The 21,155-nt window shown below is 31.6% G+C and overlaps 1 protein-coding gene across 2 annotated transcripts in view; it reads right to left on the bottom strand.

The window, feature by feature from the left end:
• Positions 1-21,155, bottom strand: part of LOC124356062 (heterochromatin protein 1-like) — a 29,232-nt gene that overhangs the window by 1,505 nt on the left and 6,572 nt on the right. The window contains exons 3-5 of one of the 2 annotated variants that reach the window (XM_046807226.1): positions 20,376-20,531; positions 12,053-12,162; positions 5,621-6,041 (exon numbers count right to left, since the gene is read on the bottom strand). In XM_046807226.1, coding sequence (XP_046663182.1) covers positions 6,023-6,041; positions 12,053-12,162; positions 20,376-20,531 — 285 coding nt within the window. In that variant the 3' untranslated portion in view covers positions 5,621-6,022. Of the gene's footprint in view, positions 1-5,620; positions 6,042-12,052; positions 12,163-20,375; positions 20,532-21,155 lie in introns of those variants that run through there. The other variant, XM_046807225.1, reaches the window with a different exon arrangement.

Below are 21,155 nucleotides of genomic sequence, written 5' to 3'. Positions count from 1 at the left end.
TCATCTTCATTATCATGAAAGTGCCATCATTTTAGTATAATGTCAAAGCGATTTCTAGTCATAGTTTTAATGATAGGCTTCTCATAAATACCAATTGCAATTTAAGTCTTATTTGCGGTGCAGAGCTGAGTCCCATAATAATTATTTCCAGAAACTTCCTCATTTTTGAGGGTGTGCAGTCGAGCCAATCTCTCACAATTGAATGTCTTTTACAGAACCTAAAGCTAATGTTTGGTGAGCAAAACTGTTGGTTTCTTCCACCATAAAATGTATTGTATCATCAGTGACAAACTGCTGAAAAATTTCAATTGGATTAGAAATATCCAAGTTATACTGTAAGCCAGGCTTTCCTATAAAAGGGTCCTGGCGTGTACATGTACAGACATCCCATGTACAGGCTCTACATTGTTATTTATATTCAACTGATTAGCAGCTACAGTTGGTCAACTTCATCATCTGAGAGACTGTCTACTGAACCTAAATCATTATATTTATTTTCTATCATTATCTACTGTCATCTTCATCTAACAGTCACTGTGTTTCTAGAGCCCCATGGTGGTCTCAGTGAATTCATTACTCATCCATCCTGGCAAAATTAACTAAAATAACTACTAAATACATTGTTTGAAGGTTATTTTTGATGATGGAAGGATTATGAAGGAAACAGGATTTTTCCGGACATTTGCCATCGTTCAGTGAAACAAGAAAACAGTAACACTACGTTTCGAGATCTGCAATCTGATCTCTTCTTCAGGTAAAGAACTGACTTAGGCGTGCCACAACGCTTTAGTAAGATTTGTTTATTTTAACCTAGTTTGTAATTATGTATTAGGTTAGTTCTTTACCTGAAGAAGAGATCAGATTGCAGATCTCGAAACGTAGTGTTACTGTTTTCTTGTTTCACTGAAAGATGGCAAATGTCCGGAAAAATCCTGTTTCCTTCATAAATACATTGATTAAAAAAAACTATACTTTATGTTTTACAAACATTTTTATGGTTTATACATATATGTATATAGATATATAGTGCAAAATACATATGACATGGTAATAACTCATTAAAATCACGATAGTTGTGAATGTGTTAAACACAGACTTATGGATTTACAAAGAGATTTTTAGTTTTTTAGGAATTTCCAGAGCTAATTTTTATCCTAAAAATCCAGTAATCTCTGAGGAAATCCGATGATATGAGAACATTGGCCTCATGCCACGGTACCCATAATCAGAGTAAATTTGTTATGAACAGCCAGGACTCCACCACTTAGAGAGTTCCACCACTTTGGACACAAGAGATCTTAGTGCAGCTTCCCTGTCCACTTCTTCATGAGGGACCCAGGCCCAGCAATCTTTACAGGGCTCAGATGTTTACACTCAGACCCACCCCTTTATCTCTCCTTGGTCAATATGTGTACCAGATACGAGTTCCCTTTTCAATAGAAAGACAACCCTGTTGTGTCATTTTTGGCATTCTGATATGATCACCAGGAAGGCAGGGTTTAAGCTGTGATCGCATTTTGAGAAACGAGTCGAAAAAATGTGACGGTGTTGGGAAATGTTCTTGCAAAATTGTGACAAAACATGAAACAATAACTAACCGCAAAAAGTATATAGCATTTTTTAAATCAGTTTACAGCGTCAAAAATATTAATTTCCAATAATACTGTACATGAAATTTGTGATAATCAAGTAACAAGCAAGCTAAATTTTTATTTACCTCCCGCAATTTTCACTCAATTAGTTAGTTTGAAGTTAAAGTTTATCAATACTTTTGATGTGAGAGTAGTATCCAACGAACTGCCATGTTTGTTGATATGGCACCGGTGCTAATACACCGTGGCTTGCACTCATGCGACTACGAACAAAAACAAACATTTTACTCTTCTAAAGTCTTGCCTTGTCATGTGTAACTAGTACTGGACATTGTTTGAGGTCATGTTACAGTCAGATTTTATTTTGAAATGTCAAGACATTAAAAAAAGACTAAGTATAACAACTTAAGCAATTTGTTAATGACCTCTATTGGAGGTACTTATAGAAAGGTCTCATTTTCAATGAGGTTTAAACATTGGTGTTTACAAATCAAAGAAGGCTACAGAGTTAATGGTGTTGGTAAGGCCTAATTAGTTTTTTAAAGGTAAACTTATGTTAAAAGTAACTTGTTTTAAGAAATAAAAAAATCATCATACTATTTAATTTTATATTGAGAAGACTTTTTATACATTTTTACAATAAATTTTACATTTTACTGTCTAAATATAGAGTTTTAATCAAACATTTTAAGAAAATCTTTGATCTTGAATGATTGAGGTTCTAAATATTTTAACAACAGTATATTAATTAATGTGAATATTGGTTCTGGAAGCTCAAATATTATAGAACTTCATACTTTTTTTCAAAACACATTATTTGAATCTCCGTGAAACACCAATGCTAGTAATAATTGCTTGCTGTGACAGAGCAGTTTAAACCCATAACCTCAAAAGCCATAGCATTTTTTAACCCAAGATAAATTAGTTAAAAATATAATTTAATATTTGGCGATAAAGAAACAAAACAAGTACTACTCTAATGCCAATCATAATGAAACCTTAACCTTCTTCCCATCAAAGGATAGCTCATCATACAAGTGCAAAATGTATTTGGCTCCTTGGCAAAAGTTCCATGTTTTAGGGTACTCTAAAAATAAAATACAATAAAAAGTGAGATATAGAAAATGGTGTTACAATATAAGTAAAATATATTAGAACATTACAAAACCTATAATGGGATTAGCGTACTGTTTAACCTAATAACAATAATGATTAAGCTAAATATTTAACATAAATTATGAAATTAAAAAGTTACCAATTTTATAAACAAGAAACAACATTGATAATATCGTTATAACTTTAAAGTTTTGTAATATAATATTTGTTTGCTTCATTAACAGGTATTTATTAAAAGTCCTTAGAATTATAATTGAAATTACCAAGGTGAGTTGATCATTAACTCCTTTATTTGTTGTGAGATACGTCAGGAATTTCATGTTTGGACACTGTTTTCATGGAATAAAATGCAGAATTATAAAATTACAAGAACATAAGATGCTAATCTAGCCTTTCCCTCGGTTTGTATTCTCCCCACCACTTTTATTTCTCATGGGAAAAAATTCAACAAATCAGTCTCATAGCTCGGAGTCCTATAGCGAGGCAACTCACAGGAAAGAATCCTACAGCTGATATTCTTCACTATGGGATTCTTTGTTGTGGGACGCCTCGCTGTGAGATTCCTACCTATGAGAATTCCCGTTATGGGATTCTTGATAGATTCTTCACTATGGGATTCTTTGTTGTGGGACGCCTCGCTGTGAGATTCCTACCTATGAGAATTCCCGTTGTGGGATTCTTGATAGATTCTTCACTATAGGATTCTTTGTTGTGGGACGCCTCGCTGTGAGATTCCTACCTATGAGAATTCCCGTTGTGGGATTCTTGATAGATTCTTCACTATAGGATTCTTTGTTGTGGGACGCCTCGCTGTGAGATTCCTCCCTATTAGAATTCCCGTTGTGGGATTCTTGATAGATTCTTCACTATAGGATTCTTTGTTGTGGGACGCCTCGCTGTGAGATTCCTACCTATGAGATTTTCCGTTGTGGGATTCTTGATAGATTCCTCACTTTAGGATTCTTTGCTGTGGGACCCCACGGTTCATAAAATTATTCTTCATATTAAAATTATTTGCTAAAATAACTGCTATAGATAATAAAACAAAGCATTCCTCCACCAATTCTCCAAGTGAATGTTTTTCTCATTCTGAAGTGCTTATCATATCTTAGAATATTGTAGTCACTATAGAACTCCCTGTATTCTATTGCATTATTCTGTATAATGTGATGAATTATGTTCCTAGTACCTATTTAATTTTGTCATCATGAGAAATGTCTCTTTTAGTTCCAATGGCACCATGGTGGAGATATAATACTTATTATGAATTAAAAGTTTATTTAAAAAAAATATATATTTAGCAATAAATTATGACACCAAATACACAAGAATAAATTGTATCAATTTAATTTAAAAAATTTTGCAAAAATACATTATATTGAAAAATTATGATGCTAATCAATTATTCTATCATATATTGGTCCTAATTTTGTATTTTTTTAAATAGATTTATCCCCAATTCCTGATTACCTAAACAACTTCTTGAAATGCAAATAATAATTCAGGTAAGTTACTCATTATTAGAATACAGATTACATAACAGGCCATACTGATCTAAGTAGTATAATTAGGTTAAAATTAATAACACACTATTGATGTAGTAAAATCACAACTGATATTGTTTTATTATTTGTACATGTTTAATAAATGAGAACACAACAAACTCAACACATACAAATCTTTACAACATCCATTACTACAATCCATTAATATTTAAACAAAAAAAATGTTTTTTTTTCCAAAATAAAAAGAAATAAATTACTAGTTTATAAAATAAACATTTTATATACGAAATAATTCTAAACCAAAAGAAACACAACATCACAACAGTCATCTCTATACAGATCAATTTTGTTGTTTTATCAAACAACAATCAAATAAATTTTTAAAATATTGAATAATAAAACTGAAATATAAAAAATATATATAATAAAATGTCAGATTTCACAAGTATAATATTTAACTAAGAATAGAAATACACACTCACTGTACAAATACTTACAATCTAAAGATTTGTTTGATAAACTTCTATTTAAAATAATGTGGCTTAGGAAAACTACATAGTGATTTAAAAAAAACAAAATTCTCCTAGTTGCTTATTTAGTACATTAAAAATCATAAAATTCTACTCATCACTACAGTAACTATACTGGAAAACTAAAAATCAAAAGTAAATTTACTAGAATTATATATTTATAAGTGAGTTTTATTTATAGAGTAAAATACAAGGTATGTTTGTGTGCCCTGCTCCAAGCTACTTAGATGCCACACCAAGACTTTGTTCAAGTTTGGAAGCTGAGTGAAGGCGTTTATCTGTCCTAATTGGACTAAAAAGAAGTTAAGTTTTCTGCTCCAAAACGAATATAAGGGTGTGATTCTAACCTTAAATGCAAAAAACATTTGATGGAAATGACTTAACATTTTAATTTAACAATAAATATTTGTGTTTTAATACATTTTTATTGAGGTATTGTTCTCTTGTACAGTGCAACCTCGTTAAGTGGGACTCCTTTATGTCGGATCTACGGGTAACCCCGGATCAGTTCACGAACATTTAAAATTAGCTTTATGTCGTCCGCTCAGACTGTAGAACGAGGGGCGGATGTTTGTTTATCAGTAGACTGTTAATAGAACTCAACTACATGTATTTTGACTTGTTGCGACAAGATGCCGTTAACAGGGAGGATACTGACGAAGAAAAATACTGAAAATATCACAGCTATAAGCCATGCAGAAGTAGCAAGTCATTTGGGCGAGTTAATGGTATATTTTGAGCAACAAGAAGAGACAACATCGGCCGAGCTTCTCATGTTGAAAAGAACTGCACAACAAGGAAACAACATTCAAAGCTGACGCAACTCAAATTTAAAAAAGTTTTCATGAAAATGATACTGCTGTAAACAGTATTATACTTTCGTGATGTGTATTTGTGTTCTTTCCGCAGTAAACAAATGTTGTATTGTTTGTACATGATGTTCTTTATTTCTTAATTATTCTCTGTTTAACACAGATTTTCGTTATGTCGGATCGGCTGCAGCCTGACTAGACAACAAGGTTGCACTGTACTTAATTTTACTATTTTTTACATTATTACGCATAATTAAAAAGTAACTCAGGGGCATAAATAAATTATTTTAAAACAATTGTTTGGTTGTCTATAGTTCTTTCACCTAATGAGAACAAAAAATTCATCTGAGATAAAATTGAAGAACATTTGTATTTTTTGGGTACATTAGAACGACAGACAAACATACCTAATAATAAAACTATTTATGTCCTTAGTCATAATACAAATCTTTCTGAATGCACTGGCATTATTCCTGATAGCACGGTCTGAAAAAATATAAAAAACATTAAAACTATGAACAAAATATATGTATTTTTCTACAGTAAGGATGATTAGTTTAACTTCATTTAAATGGAGTGTTCCTGAAATCATGTTCTGAAACAGGTTTGATAAATTTAATACTAGAAATAATAACCATCGGCCCCTTGATTGTGAGGTAGCAGTCATCAGATTTCTGACGATCCTGTACCATTTTACTTTGAGTCGGAATGTAATGATTTATTGGATCAGCATTGAATCAAACAAAAAATATAACCAGCATAGAAGCAAACGTAAAATCTAAAACCCAGAACTCAACACTTTAAGATGGGAATTCTTAGATGCCGACGATCAGTATCTCTTAAATAAAGGGCTCAGATGTTAATCAATATTCAACCAAATAGCACAATCACAAAAATAAAACTAAAACCATCTGGAATATTATTAACAAAGAAAGGCAACAAACCACTGCCCAATCTCACAAGTTTCAACATTTTTAAAAGTTATTGAAAAAATAGAACTCACTCCCCTTTGAAACAACTACCTGACACATAACCTGTCACTGAACAACAACATGGTTTCACCAAAAGTCGACATTTACAGCTATTATTAGTATTTTTTAACACATCATCAACCAAGTAGAAGCTAAGAATACAACTACAGCATTATTTTTGGATTTTAGTAAAGCATTTGACACCCTTGACCATGAACAACTGTTAACAAAATTGAATACCATGGGAGTACATGCCACCGAGGCTGAATGGTTCAGAAGTTACCTGACCAACAGAGAACAGATAGTTGAAATCCGGCAAACCCAAAATAATAAGATTGTCAAGTTACATCAAATCCACTTCCAGTTCTGAGGGTGTCCCACAAGAATCAGTCCTGGGTCAGGTTCTTTTAACAATATTATTTACTAACAATCTACCCGAGTACCTGAATAAAATTTTCCACGACTTTGGTGTATGCTGACAACACGGTTTTGCTCCTTTTTGAAAAAACCTCAGAAAACCGGGAGATTGGATCATTTACAGCAATGAATATGGCAGTACAATATTGCCACCAAAACGATCTTGTGGTTAATGAAACTAAAACTCTGAAAAATCTGTGCACTTGCTTAAAGTCCAAGCAGCAGCAGAGGCAAAGTACTTGGGACTGACAATAGATGAAGACCTCAGATGGACAATTCACATTGTCATCCCGTGTTAAAATAATACAAGCAGTCAGTGACATAGCATCAGCTTAAACAGCTTACTGTGCCTTACTCCACTACGGTCTCGGGTGGTTCTACCAACAAGAATCTTCAGCGCATACCTGTATGTGCTGGAGGCAGTAGCCTTTGTGGGTGACAGTGGCTTTCCTAGAGGTTGTAACACCAGACGAGCAACAGATTTCCATCTGCCTGCACATCGTCTTTCTATGTTTCAGAAGCCCTCACACATGAACTTCAAACTGTCGAATTACCTACCTGAAGACTTTAAAGAACTCAATGCGAGGACATTCAAGACTAAAATGATGCTGTGGCTGCTGCAGAATCACTTTATACTATTGAAGAGTACTTAAAAGAAGGGAACTGAAAATTAACTGGTCTCTGATCTTTGTGAATTACAGTTATAACAGATATAATTTTTTTTTCTCTAAAAATGTATTCTAATTTTAGTTCTTTTCAATTAACAGAGTTACAATCTCAAAAAATGTTTAAATAAAAAATGTTTCTTTTGTCTATTGTCCAATGTTTAAGACAACGATGCAACCCTAACATAGCACATATCAATGAAAAAGATTCTGAATTTTCATTTTCGTATATAAAACATAACTGACCATTCTTTATTTGACTAAAAATAGTAAAATAGAAACTAAAATAATTTGTAAATGTCAATATTTAGGCAGTAGACCAGTTGATGAATTAATGGTATTCAGTAACTTTGACAGTAGACAGTTCAGATTTTCACCACTGAGAAGTTCCAATTCTGAAGCGACTAAGTGGTCAACAAAGCGTTTGTATGTAGGAGTTATAGTTTTCATGTAAAATATTTTTGAAATGATGTCTTTATTTGTAAAACTACAAACACACAAAAGTTCCAGCAGTTAGAAAAGAGACATTTTATTTTATTTCTACAATCAATATTAAACATTTTTAGTAATGTTATTTATACCAAACAAGAGTGTAAGACTTGTAATGCCGTTTGTCTGGCTTTGTAATTGTTTTTTGATCAGCAGTCATCGTGACAGCTGTTTCAGAAGCAACCATTTTGTCGTTCACTGAACCAACTATTCTGCCAATATCTGATAAGAGACATATCACTGCAAGCCTGGACGTACAGGCAGTTACCTCAGCCTACCCCCTCCCCCCCACTCACATCAGCTGGTTCTCAGTATGAGATGACACTGTCTCGATTTGTTCTCGTTGTTTACATCCGTTTTTGTTTGATTATTCTGCATGCTTTATTTTATTATTATTTTTGTTCATATTTTGTGTCATAGTGTAAACACATGTTACCTTAAATCATGAAAGTAAAGGATTCAGGAATATACATGAGAAGTAAAGATGAACAGTAACGATCACTAGACTGTTGAATTCAATCTCTAGTCACCGAGTCATTTATCCTGCTGATGAATAATTTAATCATTGTTTATATTAGTTAAGTTGTTATAAATTGTCAAAATTTACCACTTTGATGAGATGACTTAATTCTACCAATGTTTACTTCGTTAATTAATTTAATTTGTTTAAATTGATATAAACTTTTCTAATTTTACTGATTCGAACTAATCACTGAGTTCACTTTGTTGTAAGTTAATTCAAATTTGATTATTGTTTATATTGTTTGCAAAAAGTTCTTAGATTCTACGAGTTAATTAGTTATTTAGATGATTATTTACATGATTTTATTCTGAATCAATGTTTATTATTATTATTCATTTGAGTTTAGCTCATTACATTTTATGACTTAAGCTTGTCTTTGTCTTTATAATAGGTATGGAATAATTTAATACTTATGTAGCCTGTTAGATAGATATGTTTATAATTAGCTACTGTTTATTTCCAATATTTTGCCAAAAGAATGTTTATTATTTTATTGTTTAATATACACAGAGACTTACAACAAATTTCTCTGTTCTTCGAAGATTGTACCAATAACTTTATTTACTGTCCATAAGGTTTATCCATAAGGTAGGCCTAGTTAATTTTAATGTGTAATAAATTTTAAGTTATCCATTTTGTCAATTTAGTTTTATGTTGACGTTTAATTCAAATTTAAGTTAATTTTTTCAAAGTGAGTATCTTAAAACACTGTTCAAATCATAAGTTAATAACAGTGTAAACCAATTCACAACTTAAAGTAAGTCATCTTGAAGAAATAAAGAAACTTATTCTCTTAATTTCGTAGTTTAATTTATAAACTAAGTTTGAATCTAATATAGTGAACATGTTTCCAACACGTGCTAAGACTTTGTATTTGACTAAATATGATAACTCAGTTGATAGTAAACTACAGTATGTTTGAATCTAATATAGTGAACATGTTTCCAACACGTGCTAAGACTTTGTATTTGACTAAATATGATAACTCAGTTGATAGTAAACTACAGTAAGTTTGAATCTAATATAGTGAACATGTTTCCAACACGTGCTAAGACTTTGTATTTGACTAAATATGATAACTCAGTTGATAGTAAACTACAGTAAGTTTGAATCTAATATAGTGAACATGTTTCCAACACGTGCTAAGACTTTGTATTTGACTAAATATGATAACTCAGTTGATAGTAAACTACAGTAAGTTTGAATCTAATATAGTGAACATGTTTCCAACACGTGCTAAGACTTTGTATTTGACTAAATATGATAACTCAGTTGATAGTAAACTACAGTAAGTTTGAATCTAATATAGTGAACATGTTTCCAACACGTGCTAAGACTTTGTATTTGACTAAATATGATAACTCAGTTGATAGTAAACTACAGTAAGTTTGAATCTAATATAGTGAACATGTTTCCAACACGTGCTAAGACTTTGTATTTGACTAAATATGATAACTCAGTTGATAGTAAACTACAGTATGTTTGAATCTAATATAGTGAACATGTTTCCAACACGTGCTAAGACTTTGTATTTGACTAAATATGATAACTCAGTTGATAGTAAACTACAGTAAGTTTGAATCTAATATAGTGAACATGTTTCCAACACGTGCTAAGACTTTGTATTTGACTAAATATGATAACTCAGTTGATAGTAAACTACAGTAAGTTTGAATCTAATATAGTGAACATGTTTCCAACACGTGCTAAGACTTTGTATTTGACTAAATATGATGACTCAGTTGATAGTCAACTAAGTTAAATAGTATTAATTATTATAGCGAAACTAGGACCCTGCTGATAAACTTTGTTCTTTTAGAGGCCTAGTTTATATTTGCCCAAACAAGTCCAGATGCTGTTTCTCAAAACCTCTCTTTGTACCCCAAAGTAAGGTAAATAAGCCAAATACGTGACCTTAAGCTACATTGAAAGCAAGTGTTATTTATTAGTAAAAATAACTTTTGTGCATATCTTATGTATTTTACTGTCAAGATAGATATGACTAATGCTAAATTATTTAACTCAAAAGAGTAGAGCGTAGTTGTACATATATACGCCCCACTCCGTGATTCACGGAATTATGTCCGTGGTTTATGAATATTGAGACACATTATGATATTAAGTCTTAAAAATATAGATTTTTTTGTTTTTTTAAACTGGCAAATATTTATAACATCTAATTCTAACCTATGCAATCAATATAATCAAAGTTTGAGGATACTGGTATCTGACGACAACTGATTCTCCATAAAAGTCGGAAGCAAGAGGCAATTATTTGAATTGAATTAAATTTTTTTTTAAGTTTTTATTTTTGTAAATCATACATACGAGTAGATTTCTTGGCAGTAACTATTGAATACAGTCAACTTCCGATTTCTAAGGGGGGAACAACCGTGTTGCAGATTAATCGGGGTAAACTCTTTCAGTGAAAATAATAATAAAAAAAGTATTATCAATGCATATTAAAAACAATTGTGCATCATATTTTGGCAATTTTACAATTTTTTTTCTTTTGTTCTCTTAACAAGAAGCTTAGAAATTGAACCTAGTCCTATAAGGGCCTTTGTGTTGCTTCTGGAGTGACAGGATATTTTGGATGGGTGGATAGGTAAAGTTAGGATAGGGGCGACCTCCTGTCGAGATCCATGAAGAAGAATTTAGGGCACTAATCTCAAGTCATGTCCCCTCGGGGAGAAGAGGAAGCCAACTCTGTACCAGCCTCTCCAGTGAAAGCAGGCAGGGGGTGGCACACTCTTATGTCTAGGCTGCAACAACCTTTGACTCTTAAGGAACGAACCCCACCAATTCCAACAGCCATCTCACAGAGTAGACTAAACTTATCGAATTACCCTTGCATTCCAGAATATCGACATTTGCGGTTAGCGATGTGCCGCTCCTGGACATCCATACGGTTGTACTCCTTTCTTTTCCCGGAAACATCCTTCATTGTTATTATTAAAGAGGGGGAGGAGGGTCAAGGTCATACACGGAGCAGCAATAAAATGATGTTGTGTTTGCTACATTATTTGGAGGGACAGGTAGACAGTTTGCTTTGTGCCAAAATGGTTATATTGAAGTTATGTTTGACAATAATAAGAAAGGAAGCTGCTGCAACAACACAACAAACAATCATTAATTTCTTCTAAACGAGTTAATAATTAATCATAACTCAACAGCTAAGCTGTAAATATTGCACATTTGTTATTCATTGTCGTGGGTATTAAATTGGTAACTTACTTTTTTCTCAACTAAATAAGACGATATAAATGGATTACAAATGCTCTTATAAGGTAATTAACTGAAAACCACTTTATTTAGCAAGGCTCCCTTTGTTTTAACCATGTTTTTGGTTTGACCAAGGTCTGTACAAGTACTGTTCACCAGCTGTAAACAATTGTTAGTATCGCAGTGGTTACAAGCTATATGGCTTACCTGACACCTCCCTGTCGCTGACTTGTCCTGTGCTGGCCTCTGTTGTTGGGTACGTATCGTTTGGTCGGAGTTCTAGACTCTCTTAGTTCTCTCGCTGGCACACTCTTGGCCTGCAACATTTCATCTCTCTCATCTTCTACAGCTAACTTTTACAATCAACTAAAATTCATTGGCCTTTTAAAGTAAATATGTATGATATATACTCGGGACACCACCTTTCTGGGAAATAGAATTTTTAACTTTTTAGTCACTGTTACAACTTTGCCCATTTCCCCAAAATAAGATTTTTAAATTTAAAGACCCATTAAGTGACACCTCATTTGACAGGTCTTGATAAAAGAAGAAGTACAATGGGAACCAGAGCTTTATATTTCAACCCAGAAAAAATGGCAGCTTATTGAAATTAATTCTGTTAAAAGCATGGATGGATCCTGCTCAACATCAATGGACAAAGATAGAAAAATGAACCCCTCTGTGAAACAAAAACGAAACAATATTCCTAAAACGGGCTTTATGGAGGACAGTTTAACATTTTTAAATGTTACAGTAGTAGCACTAGTAATTATAATTATGTTACGCAATAAAACGGCGAAACCTTACTAACAGGTGTTTTATCAGATGTTCAAACTGCTGCCCCAGGACAGTTTCACAATGTCCAACACTGTTGTAGAAACATGAAACGGCATGCTATATGGATTCACAAGGAAAATTTGAATTTCCGATACTATTCTGTCCCTAAAATACTGAGATTATTTGTTATTACTGAGATTTCGTTTTTGTAGATGTTGTTTTTAATGTGACTCCACAAAAAGTAGTCAAGTGAAGGTAGATCTGACGATCTTGGTGGCCACTCGATACTTCCTCTTCTGTATCCAGCGATTTGACCACATGCAGACCGTGGTGTGGAGGTGCTCCATCCTGCTGGAACCAAACTTCATAACAGTTGTTGGTTGCTACTTGGATAGCTAGATAAACCTAATTTTATAAAATTTCCTAGTATACCTCAGTATTAGGTTTCCATCAATAAAAAAGGGATCAATAAACTGATCCCTCACAATGTGAAACCACTATGCTGGGTTTGTTGCTCTCTCATCCAATGAGGGTTAACATCAGCCCAATAACGAGCATTGTATCTGTTAACGTTACTGTTTAACATGAAAGTTGCCTCATCTATATTTATATTTGTTTTTGTCTACTTTCTCCACTATATTGCTGATAATCGGAATTCCAGGTCATATCCGTCGTTTATTCTGCTTTAGATGTCTTCTTTCAATTAACAAATTTTATACAAATCTACACTCTGCTCGAGATAAAATTTGAATCGTAAAATTTTCAACTCGAGTCTACGCACAGGCCATTAAGGCCCATATAGGCTCTTTTCCCATTATTTTAATTTATCCAGAAATTATGTAGCAAATTTAATGCTGTTTTTACTAGGTATGCGTGTATGGATGTGGATATGTATGTATATGTATGTGTATATACATGTATATGTATATATATATATAATACTAGCTGTTTCCCGCGGCTTCGCACGCTTTTCGTAAGTTTTGCCCGCGTATGAGCATTTCTGGTTGAAGTAAATTATATTTCCAACCCCGATGTAGATTTTACCTTGATGTCACGATCAAGAAAATATGTCAAAAATGTATTGTACATGCATAATGTATTTTATTACAAAGTGGTCTACCACTCAACCTTTAAGTTCAACCAAAAATTTAGTTTAGACAATTATACATCATAACTTAGCGCCTTCAAATAGTGTTTCACTGTTTAATATACGTATCTATCTCGTAATTGCAGGTTATAATGTGCAGGCGCTTTGAAAACTTTTCTTCATTTTATTATATAAAATTTTATAAAATTATAAAAATTATATAACATTTTATATAAAAGAACTGTATCAGAAGGAAAAAAAACATTACAGATATAAAATTAATGAGGCTAAAATGTTACACAATAATGAATTTATTGCAAATTCTAAAAACAAGTGCAAAGCAGCATGGAAGGTAGTTAGAGAAGAATCTGGTGGAAACAGTAGAAATCTTGAGTGTCCAATTAAGTCTAATGATTTTAATGACTACTTCATTAATGCACCAACAGAAATGAACATTAACAAACCTATTGATGTCATGGGAGCAACATTACTTGTAAATCAATACTTACATAATAATAATTTAATAATGCAAAATAAAACATTTTTCTGGCAAGCAATAACTGAACAACAGGTAAAAAAGATTGTCAGTAATTTTAGCACATCTAATAGTGAAGACATATATGGGTTATCAAATAGAATAATCAAAGAAATCATTGATTTTATAATTTTCAAATGTGTCCCAGATGTGTTAAAATTTACAAAGGTAATACCAATCTATAAGAAAGGAAAAAAGTCTGATCCATCAAGTTACAGACCAATATCATTAATCCCCGTAATAAGTAAAGTTTTTGAGGCATGTATTAAAGATCAATTATATAATTTTTTTGTTAATAATAATTTGCTTTGTGTTGAACAGTTTGGTTTTATACCAGGTTTGAATACAATTAAGGCCGTTGAATGTGTTATTAATTATGTTTTGAACGGTTTTGAAGATAAAATATTGACATGTGCTACTCTGATTGACCTGACCAAAGCTTTTGATTGTGTCTCTCATGAAATATTATTGGAAAAATTGCAATGTTATGGTTTGGGGGGTGTGGAACTTGGCTTAATGACATCCTACTTGTGTAACAGGAAACAAATGGTATATCAAAATAATGATGGATCTAATTTTCAATTAATTAAATCTGGTGTTCCCCAGGGATCTGTATTGGGACCATTCCTATTTTTAATAGCAATAAATGATTTCCCAGGAATATACCATGCAAATCGGTATTATATGCAGATGATACTACTTTAGTTTGGAGTGGAAAAGACATGAGAAAATTGCAAATAGATCAGAATGTATCAATGAATATTGCAGAGAGCTGGTTTAAAACAAATCATTTAAATATAAATAAAAAAAAAGACAGAATCAATTATTTTTTCACTAACTAAATTAACTGAAGCAGAGTCTATTAAACTACTTGGCCTATACTTAGACAGCAGTTTTGAAATGGGATGTACATATAAAATACCTTTGCAAAAAGCTATCTAAAATCATTTATTTACTAAGAAAACTTAAACTGTGTGTTAGTAGTGATATGTTGATCAATGCGTATTATGCCTTTTTTCACTCTCAGATTGTATATGGCGTTACTTTATGGGGAAATAGTACTTATATGGAACAAGTTTTTAGATGGCAAAAATATGCTATACGGACCATAAAAGGACTGGACAATCGTGAATCTTGTTTTCCCATTTTCAAAGAATTAAAAATAATGACACTCCCATGTTTATATATATATTTCTGTCTAATAAACGTAAAAGAAAATTTGCATAAATATAAAATTAGATCTGATATACATAACTATAACACAAGAAATAACTATGCCCTAGATTTACTACCTGCTAGACTTACAAAAACAAATAACAGCATATTTTGCATGAAAAATCGATTATTTAACAAATTGCCTCAATCCGCTCACACTGTCTCTGTTAATAAATTCAAATATTGCTTGAGAAAGTGGTTAAAGGAACAAGTTTTCTACAAGGTTGATGACTATCTAGCTACTGATTATGGTAAATTTAAGGACATCTTTTACTAATTTTTAATCAAAGCTAAATTCAGATTAGATAGTTAAATGTATGTATTTTAATGAATTTTGATGTAATGTATATAGTCTATTCACTGTTCATTGTTTTAAATTTTATTAGTTTATGTTTTTTGTGTTTTTTAACTGTTGTCTAATTATTTATTCATAAATGTATGTCTTTTAGTCTATTAATAATTTACGTTTTTATTGTTGAAGCTATTACAGTGTAGTTTATATAGTGTTATAACTATTTATAATGTTTTATATTTGTTTTAATTTTTACTTAAATATAGTGGTTATATAGTATGTCTTTTAATCTATTGATAATCTATGTTTTTAATGTTAAAACTATTACAGTGTACTGTATATAGTGTTGTAGCTATTTATTATGTTATTCTACATTTATTTTTCTATATTTATTTAAACCTTCATTTAAATATAGTAGTTACCAACAACTCAACAAGCAATAAAAAGTAAAATTATGTTGTATTGATATTGACGAAATCTATTGCATCACTGTATGATTAATGATGAATAAAATCTTGAATCTTGAATCTTATTCGTTTATATTCACGACATAAGCGAATAATTCAGATAATAACTATCCTATCTTCTAAGTTAGACTAAATTACGGATACATGTGAAATTTGATTGAAATTGGTTCAGTCGTTTTTGGAGTTTATTGGCAACATACATCGTGACTCAAGATTTTTATATATATAATACTAGCTGTTTTCCCGCGGCTTCGCACGCTTTTCGTAAGTTTTGCCCGCGTATGAGCATTTCTGGTTGAAGTAAATTATATTTCCAACCCCGATGTAGATTTTACCTTGATGTCACGATCAAGAAAATATGTCAAAAATGTATTGTACATGCATAATGTATTTTATTACAAAGTGGTCTACCACTCAACCTTTAAGTTCAACCAAAAATTTAGTTTAGACAATTATACATCATAACTTAGCGCCTTCAAATAGTGTTTCACTGTTTAATATACGTATCTATCTCGTAATTGCAGGTTATAATGTGCAGGCGCTTTGAAAACTTTTCTTCATTTTATTCGTTTATATTCACGACATAAGCGAATAATTCAGATAATAACTATCCTATCTTCTAAGTTAGACTAAATTACGGATACATGTGAAATTTGATTGAAATTGGTTCAGTCGTTTTGGAGTTTATTGGCAAAATACATCGTGACTCAAGATTTTTATATATATAAGATGTATATTTCATCTCTTTATTCATTTATTTATGGTGACATAAGTCTTTTTTATATTATTTTAGCGTAATTATTTAATGTTAATTATTTTGAATTGTATTACTAGAATAGTTTTGTATGTTTTATATTAATTAGATAATATACAAATGCTACATTTGTTATCATTTTCAATGTAAAGATTTATTTTGTATTTCATTTTTTTGTGTGGAAATAAATGTGATTTGATTTGATTTTTTGATTTTGATCTGAGAAAGCAATGTTGTTTAATATAATTGTATTATTATAAATGTTCCGCATCTTTATTTAAAAAAATTCTACTTGACAATAAAAAATGGTCCTCATTTAGTTCATGAACTCAACAATTTTTGTATTCTTTATAACCACTGTAATGTAAAACTTGATGTTTGAGATGTATCTAATTATGAAAAACATTTCTTGTTGAGGCGTGAGGATCTTCTGCAACAGACTGTAAAATGTCAAGTGACAATGCTTAGTTTGTAGCCGATTTTGGTCGTCCAGGTTTGGAGTGGTCTTTAATGCTATCTGTTTCCTGGAAACACATTGGATTGTTTTTTTAACTCCTGATTTAGATACAGGGTTTCGATTGGGATAAGTGTCATTAAATAAATTCCTTACTTCATCATAAGATCTCACCGGGTCTCCATAGCCTCACATCAACAGGTTCTATTGTTCACTTAAACACTCCATTTCAGTGTAAAGTATCACAAAAACACAACTTAAACGGCTTTCATTAGCTTTCATCCAAAACTTTGATTCCAAAAAGAAACTGAACATGATACTGGACTTCCTCAAAAGTGATGAGATAAGGAAGGCCTGTCCTGCAGCAGGTGGAAAGTGGTTGTCTATTGAAATGATTTACTTTCTGAATGTGGATGTACATGTTATGCCTCAATTAATCTTTAATTAATTTCAATGAGCTGCCATTTTGTACTGGGTTTGGATAATTTCCACTGTTCTTCTTCTTTTATCAAGACTTTTCAAATTACGTGTTACTTAATAGAAAGGTGTCCCAAGTTCCACCCCTCTATCTTTATCCATCAAGAACTAGTGTATCTATACTTTTAACTCTGTGTGTGTGCGTGTGTTTACAGAGTTTACAAAAACCTATATTTCAAAAATTTTATATAAGTTTACAAAGTCAGGTGCTTAGAAGCACGTGTGACTTATTATTACAATAATATGCAATACACTAAACAAAATATACATGCAGTTGGCAAGTAAATATTTTTTTTCTTATTTTTATGTTTTCTTCTACCATGGTGCACAAATACTATCTTCTTACTATCAGTCCATAACATATACTAAATTTACTACTTATACAATCCAGATTTTAACAAGAATCATGTAACAAAAACAAGGTAAAAAATTAACAAACATAAATATATTAAGTTTTAACAAAAAAATAAATATATGAATAATAATTATTAAATATCAAATATCAATTATTGGTCAGAACACTTTCTATCTCCATGCACAACCAAAGACAGTAAGATCAACAAATAATATTCAAATATCAACAAGCATAAATATTATAAATAGATTTAACAAACAAATAATTATCAAAACAGCAATAGAGTATTAAAAATTTCAAAAATATCAACAAACAAATATATAAATAGATTTAACGAAAAAATTAGTATCACACAGTAAATAACAAATATAAATATTAAAGACAAATATAACACATTCAGACAACAACAACAACATAAAATAGTATATAAGTATTAATAGAATATATAATTTTCATTACTTTCCGCTACATAAATTTTAATCTTCATTTTAAATATGGGCCTCGAATAGAATATTATGTCATTTCCTAATTTCAAAATACATTTATTTTTTTTTTTTTTTGCCCAATATGACAAAATTGTTTTTGAGCTATTTTCGTTACTTTGGGATTATACCGACCACACCCAGACAAGAATCGTTATTTGACATTTTTCTTGTACTGATTACTAGATTAGCGTAGAACAATATTTCGTCAATATGAAACAGGAATTGTCTAATCGCAAACCCCTCCCCATCCTCAGACAGAGGTCAAAGTCGAGCGGTCTAGTAGACAACGTGATTGCAGAGTCTCGCCGCCCATTCAGCTGGTGCGTTGCTTTGTTGTACTTCCGTGTTTTACCCCTACATTTCTCCAAATACAAAAATTCAACAAAAACTAAACTCTTTATTGAAAAATACACACAAAAACTTGTTTTTATTCTTGATCACACTCCGCCACCCAAAATGCGAGTGCCTCCGGCCATCAGCATGGGCTTCTGCAGCACCTCGTGCTGCCCCGCGCTGATGTCAACGAAAGAAAAACATCCCTCGAAATAGTACCTATCAGTAAAATGTCAAATTCTAGAGGGGCTGATCAGAAATATAAATTGAAATGTAATGGAAAGGTAATTATCTACCGTGCAAAAACTTAAATAATCATGTGATGCCGCGCGGCCTGCCGCAATCGGGATTCTTGAGAAAGATAAGATAACAGCGACAACAATACCGATCACAATACCTGGAAATGCTTGTTGATTGATGGAATGTTAGTTCTGTTACTCAACTACATCGTTTTATAATGTTCTAAGTTCATTGAAAAAAGTTTAAGCGTTGAGGGTATATAACGGAATCTGACCCCATTAGCAATTGATAATCGTCATGTTTGTTTCTATAAATTTATATTTTGTGTTCTTCATACTGGTGTGGTCGGTATAATCCCAAAGTACCCTATTTTCTTTCTAAAACATAGGACAAGAATAAATATAAATGGGCGTGTGTGTGTGTGTGAGAGAGAGAGAGAGAGTGCGTGCGTGCATGTGTGTGTAATAGAGTAATATTTTTGTATAATGAATTTAAAACAACATTTTATATGAGATAAAAGTTTAATAACTGTACATCCAATAGGAATAAAACTATTACAATTTGTTTGTAATATGTGCCAAACTGTGAAACAATTTGAATGAAACTGTGCAGAAACACCACAATAAACTATCATGGCATCGGTGCTGAAACACCACAATAAACTATCATGGCATCGGTGCTGAAACACCACAATAAACTTTCATGGCATCGGGTTAAGAGCTGAATGAAGTTTTAAATTTTATTTATAAGGACGAATTTTAAGTTTTAAAATAGTCTTTCTACATAAAATACTTCAGGACAATTCATTTACCAAAACAAGCTGAAACCATTAATAAAATCTTATAATTTTATTTCTTTTAACTTTTGACAATAGTTATAATGAAAATAGTAATTTTATCTATTAGTGATGACCATAAATAAAAACAAATTACTAAGATAAGTTTGGAAGGTGGTACTTGGCAGAAACCAATGATAATTTTGTGTTATTTGAAGTTTTTGGACTCGACGAGTGGTGGATAAAGATATAGAATCAAACAGTGCGGAACATGTGATAGATACCTTGTCCACCTTCTCCATGAACTTCTCTATGAGATCAGGACAGTCCAGATGTTCTTCAGGTTCCCAGGTGTCATCACTGGGCCGATAGCCTTTCCAGCGAATCAGGAACTCTCTGCTTCCATTCTTACGAGTGTGCACCTCCAGAATCTTCTCTACCTGTCAAACATCTCACTTTAGTCCATGCAATTGGAACCCTGGCCACTTTATTTTGTTAAAACTGCAAAAGTATAAATAACGAAAAACCCTAAAGGTTTTATTTCAATTGCTATTGTCTTTTTACAGATTTTACATGATTGGTATTTTTTATGTGCTTTGAAAATAAATGGCATTTTTGGGAATAATAAAACTGACTTACTTGATCAAATATAATTATTTTTTTAGAGAATATAATACCAATAATTTTTTTTCTTTAAGCTCATAATTAAATGGGTAGCTAACCCTAGAAGAGGCATGTGTGCCACATATTTTACTACAAAGGTTTAAATATAGTGATTATGTAAGTAACTGAACCAAATTTATCCTTCTTATAACAATTAAATTGTAAAATCCAGAACAAAACAGCTGACTAACCTTTAGAATTGAGCTAAATTACTTTATTTTCATGACAGTGGGTACATGTATATTTAATTTATTTTCATGACGGTGGGTACGTATCTATTTAATTTATTTTCATGGCAGTGGGTACATATACATTTAATTCATTTTCATGACGGTGGGTATATATATATATATATATATATATATATATATATATATATATATATATATATATATAAATTC

The sequence above is a fragment of the Homalodisca vitripennis genome, chromosome 2 (genome assembly GCF_021130785.1).
Source record: "Homalodisca vitripennis isolate AUS2020 chromosome 2, UT_GWSS_2.1, whole genome shotgun sequence".
NCBI classification, from domain to species: domain Eukaryota; kingdom Metazoa; phylum Arthropoda; class Insecta; order Hemiptera; family Cicadellidae; genus Homalodisca; species Homalodisca vitripennis.
The sequence above is the reverse complement of the archived record's forward strand: the minus strand, read 5'-3'. Positions and strand labels throughout refer to the sequence as shown.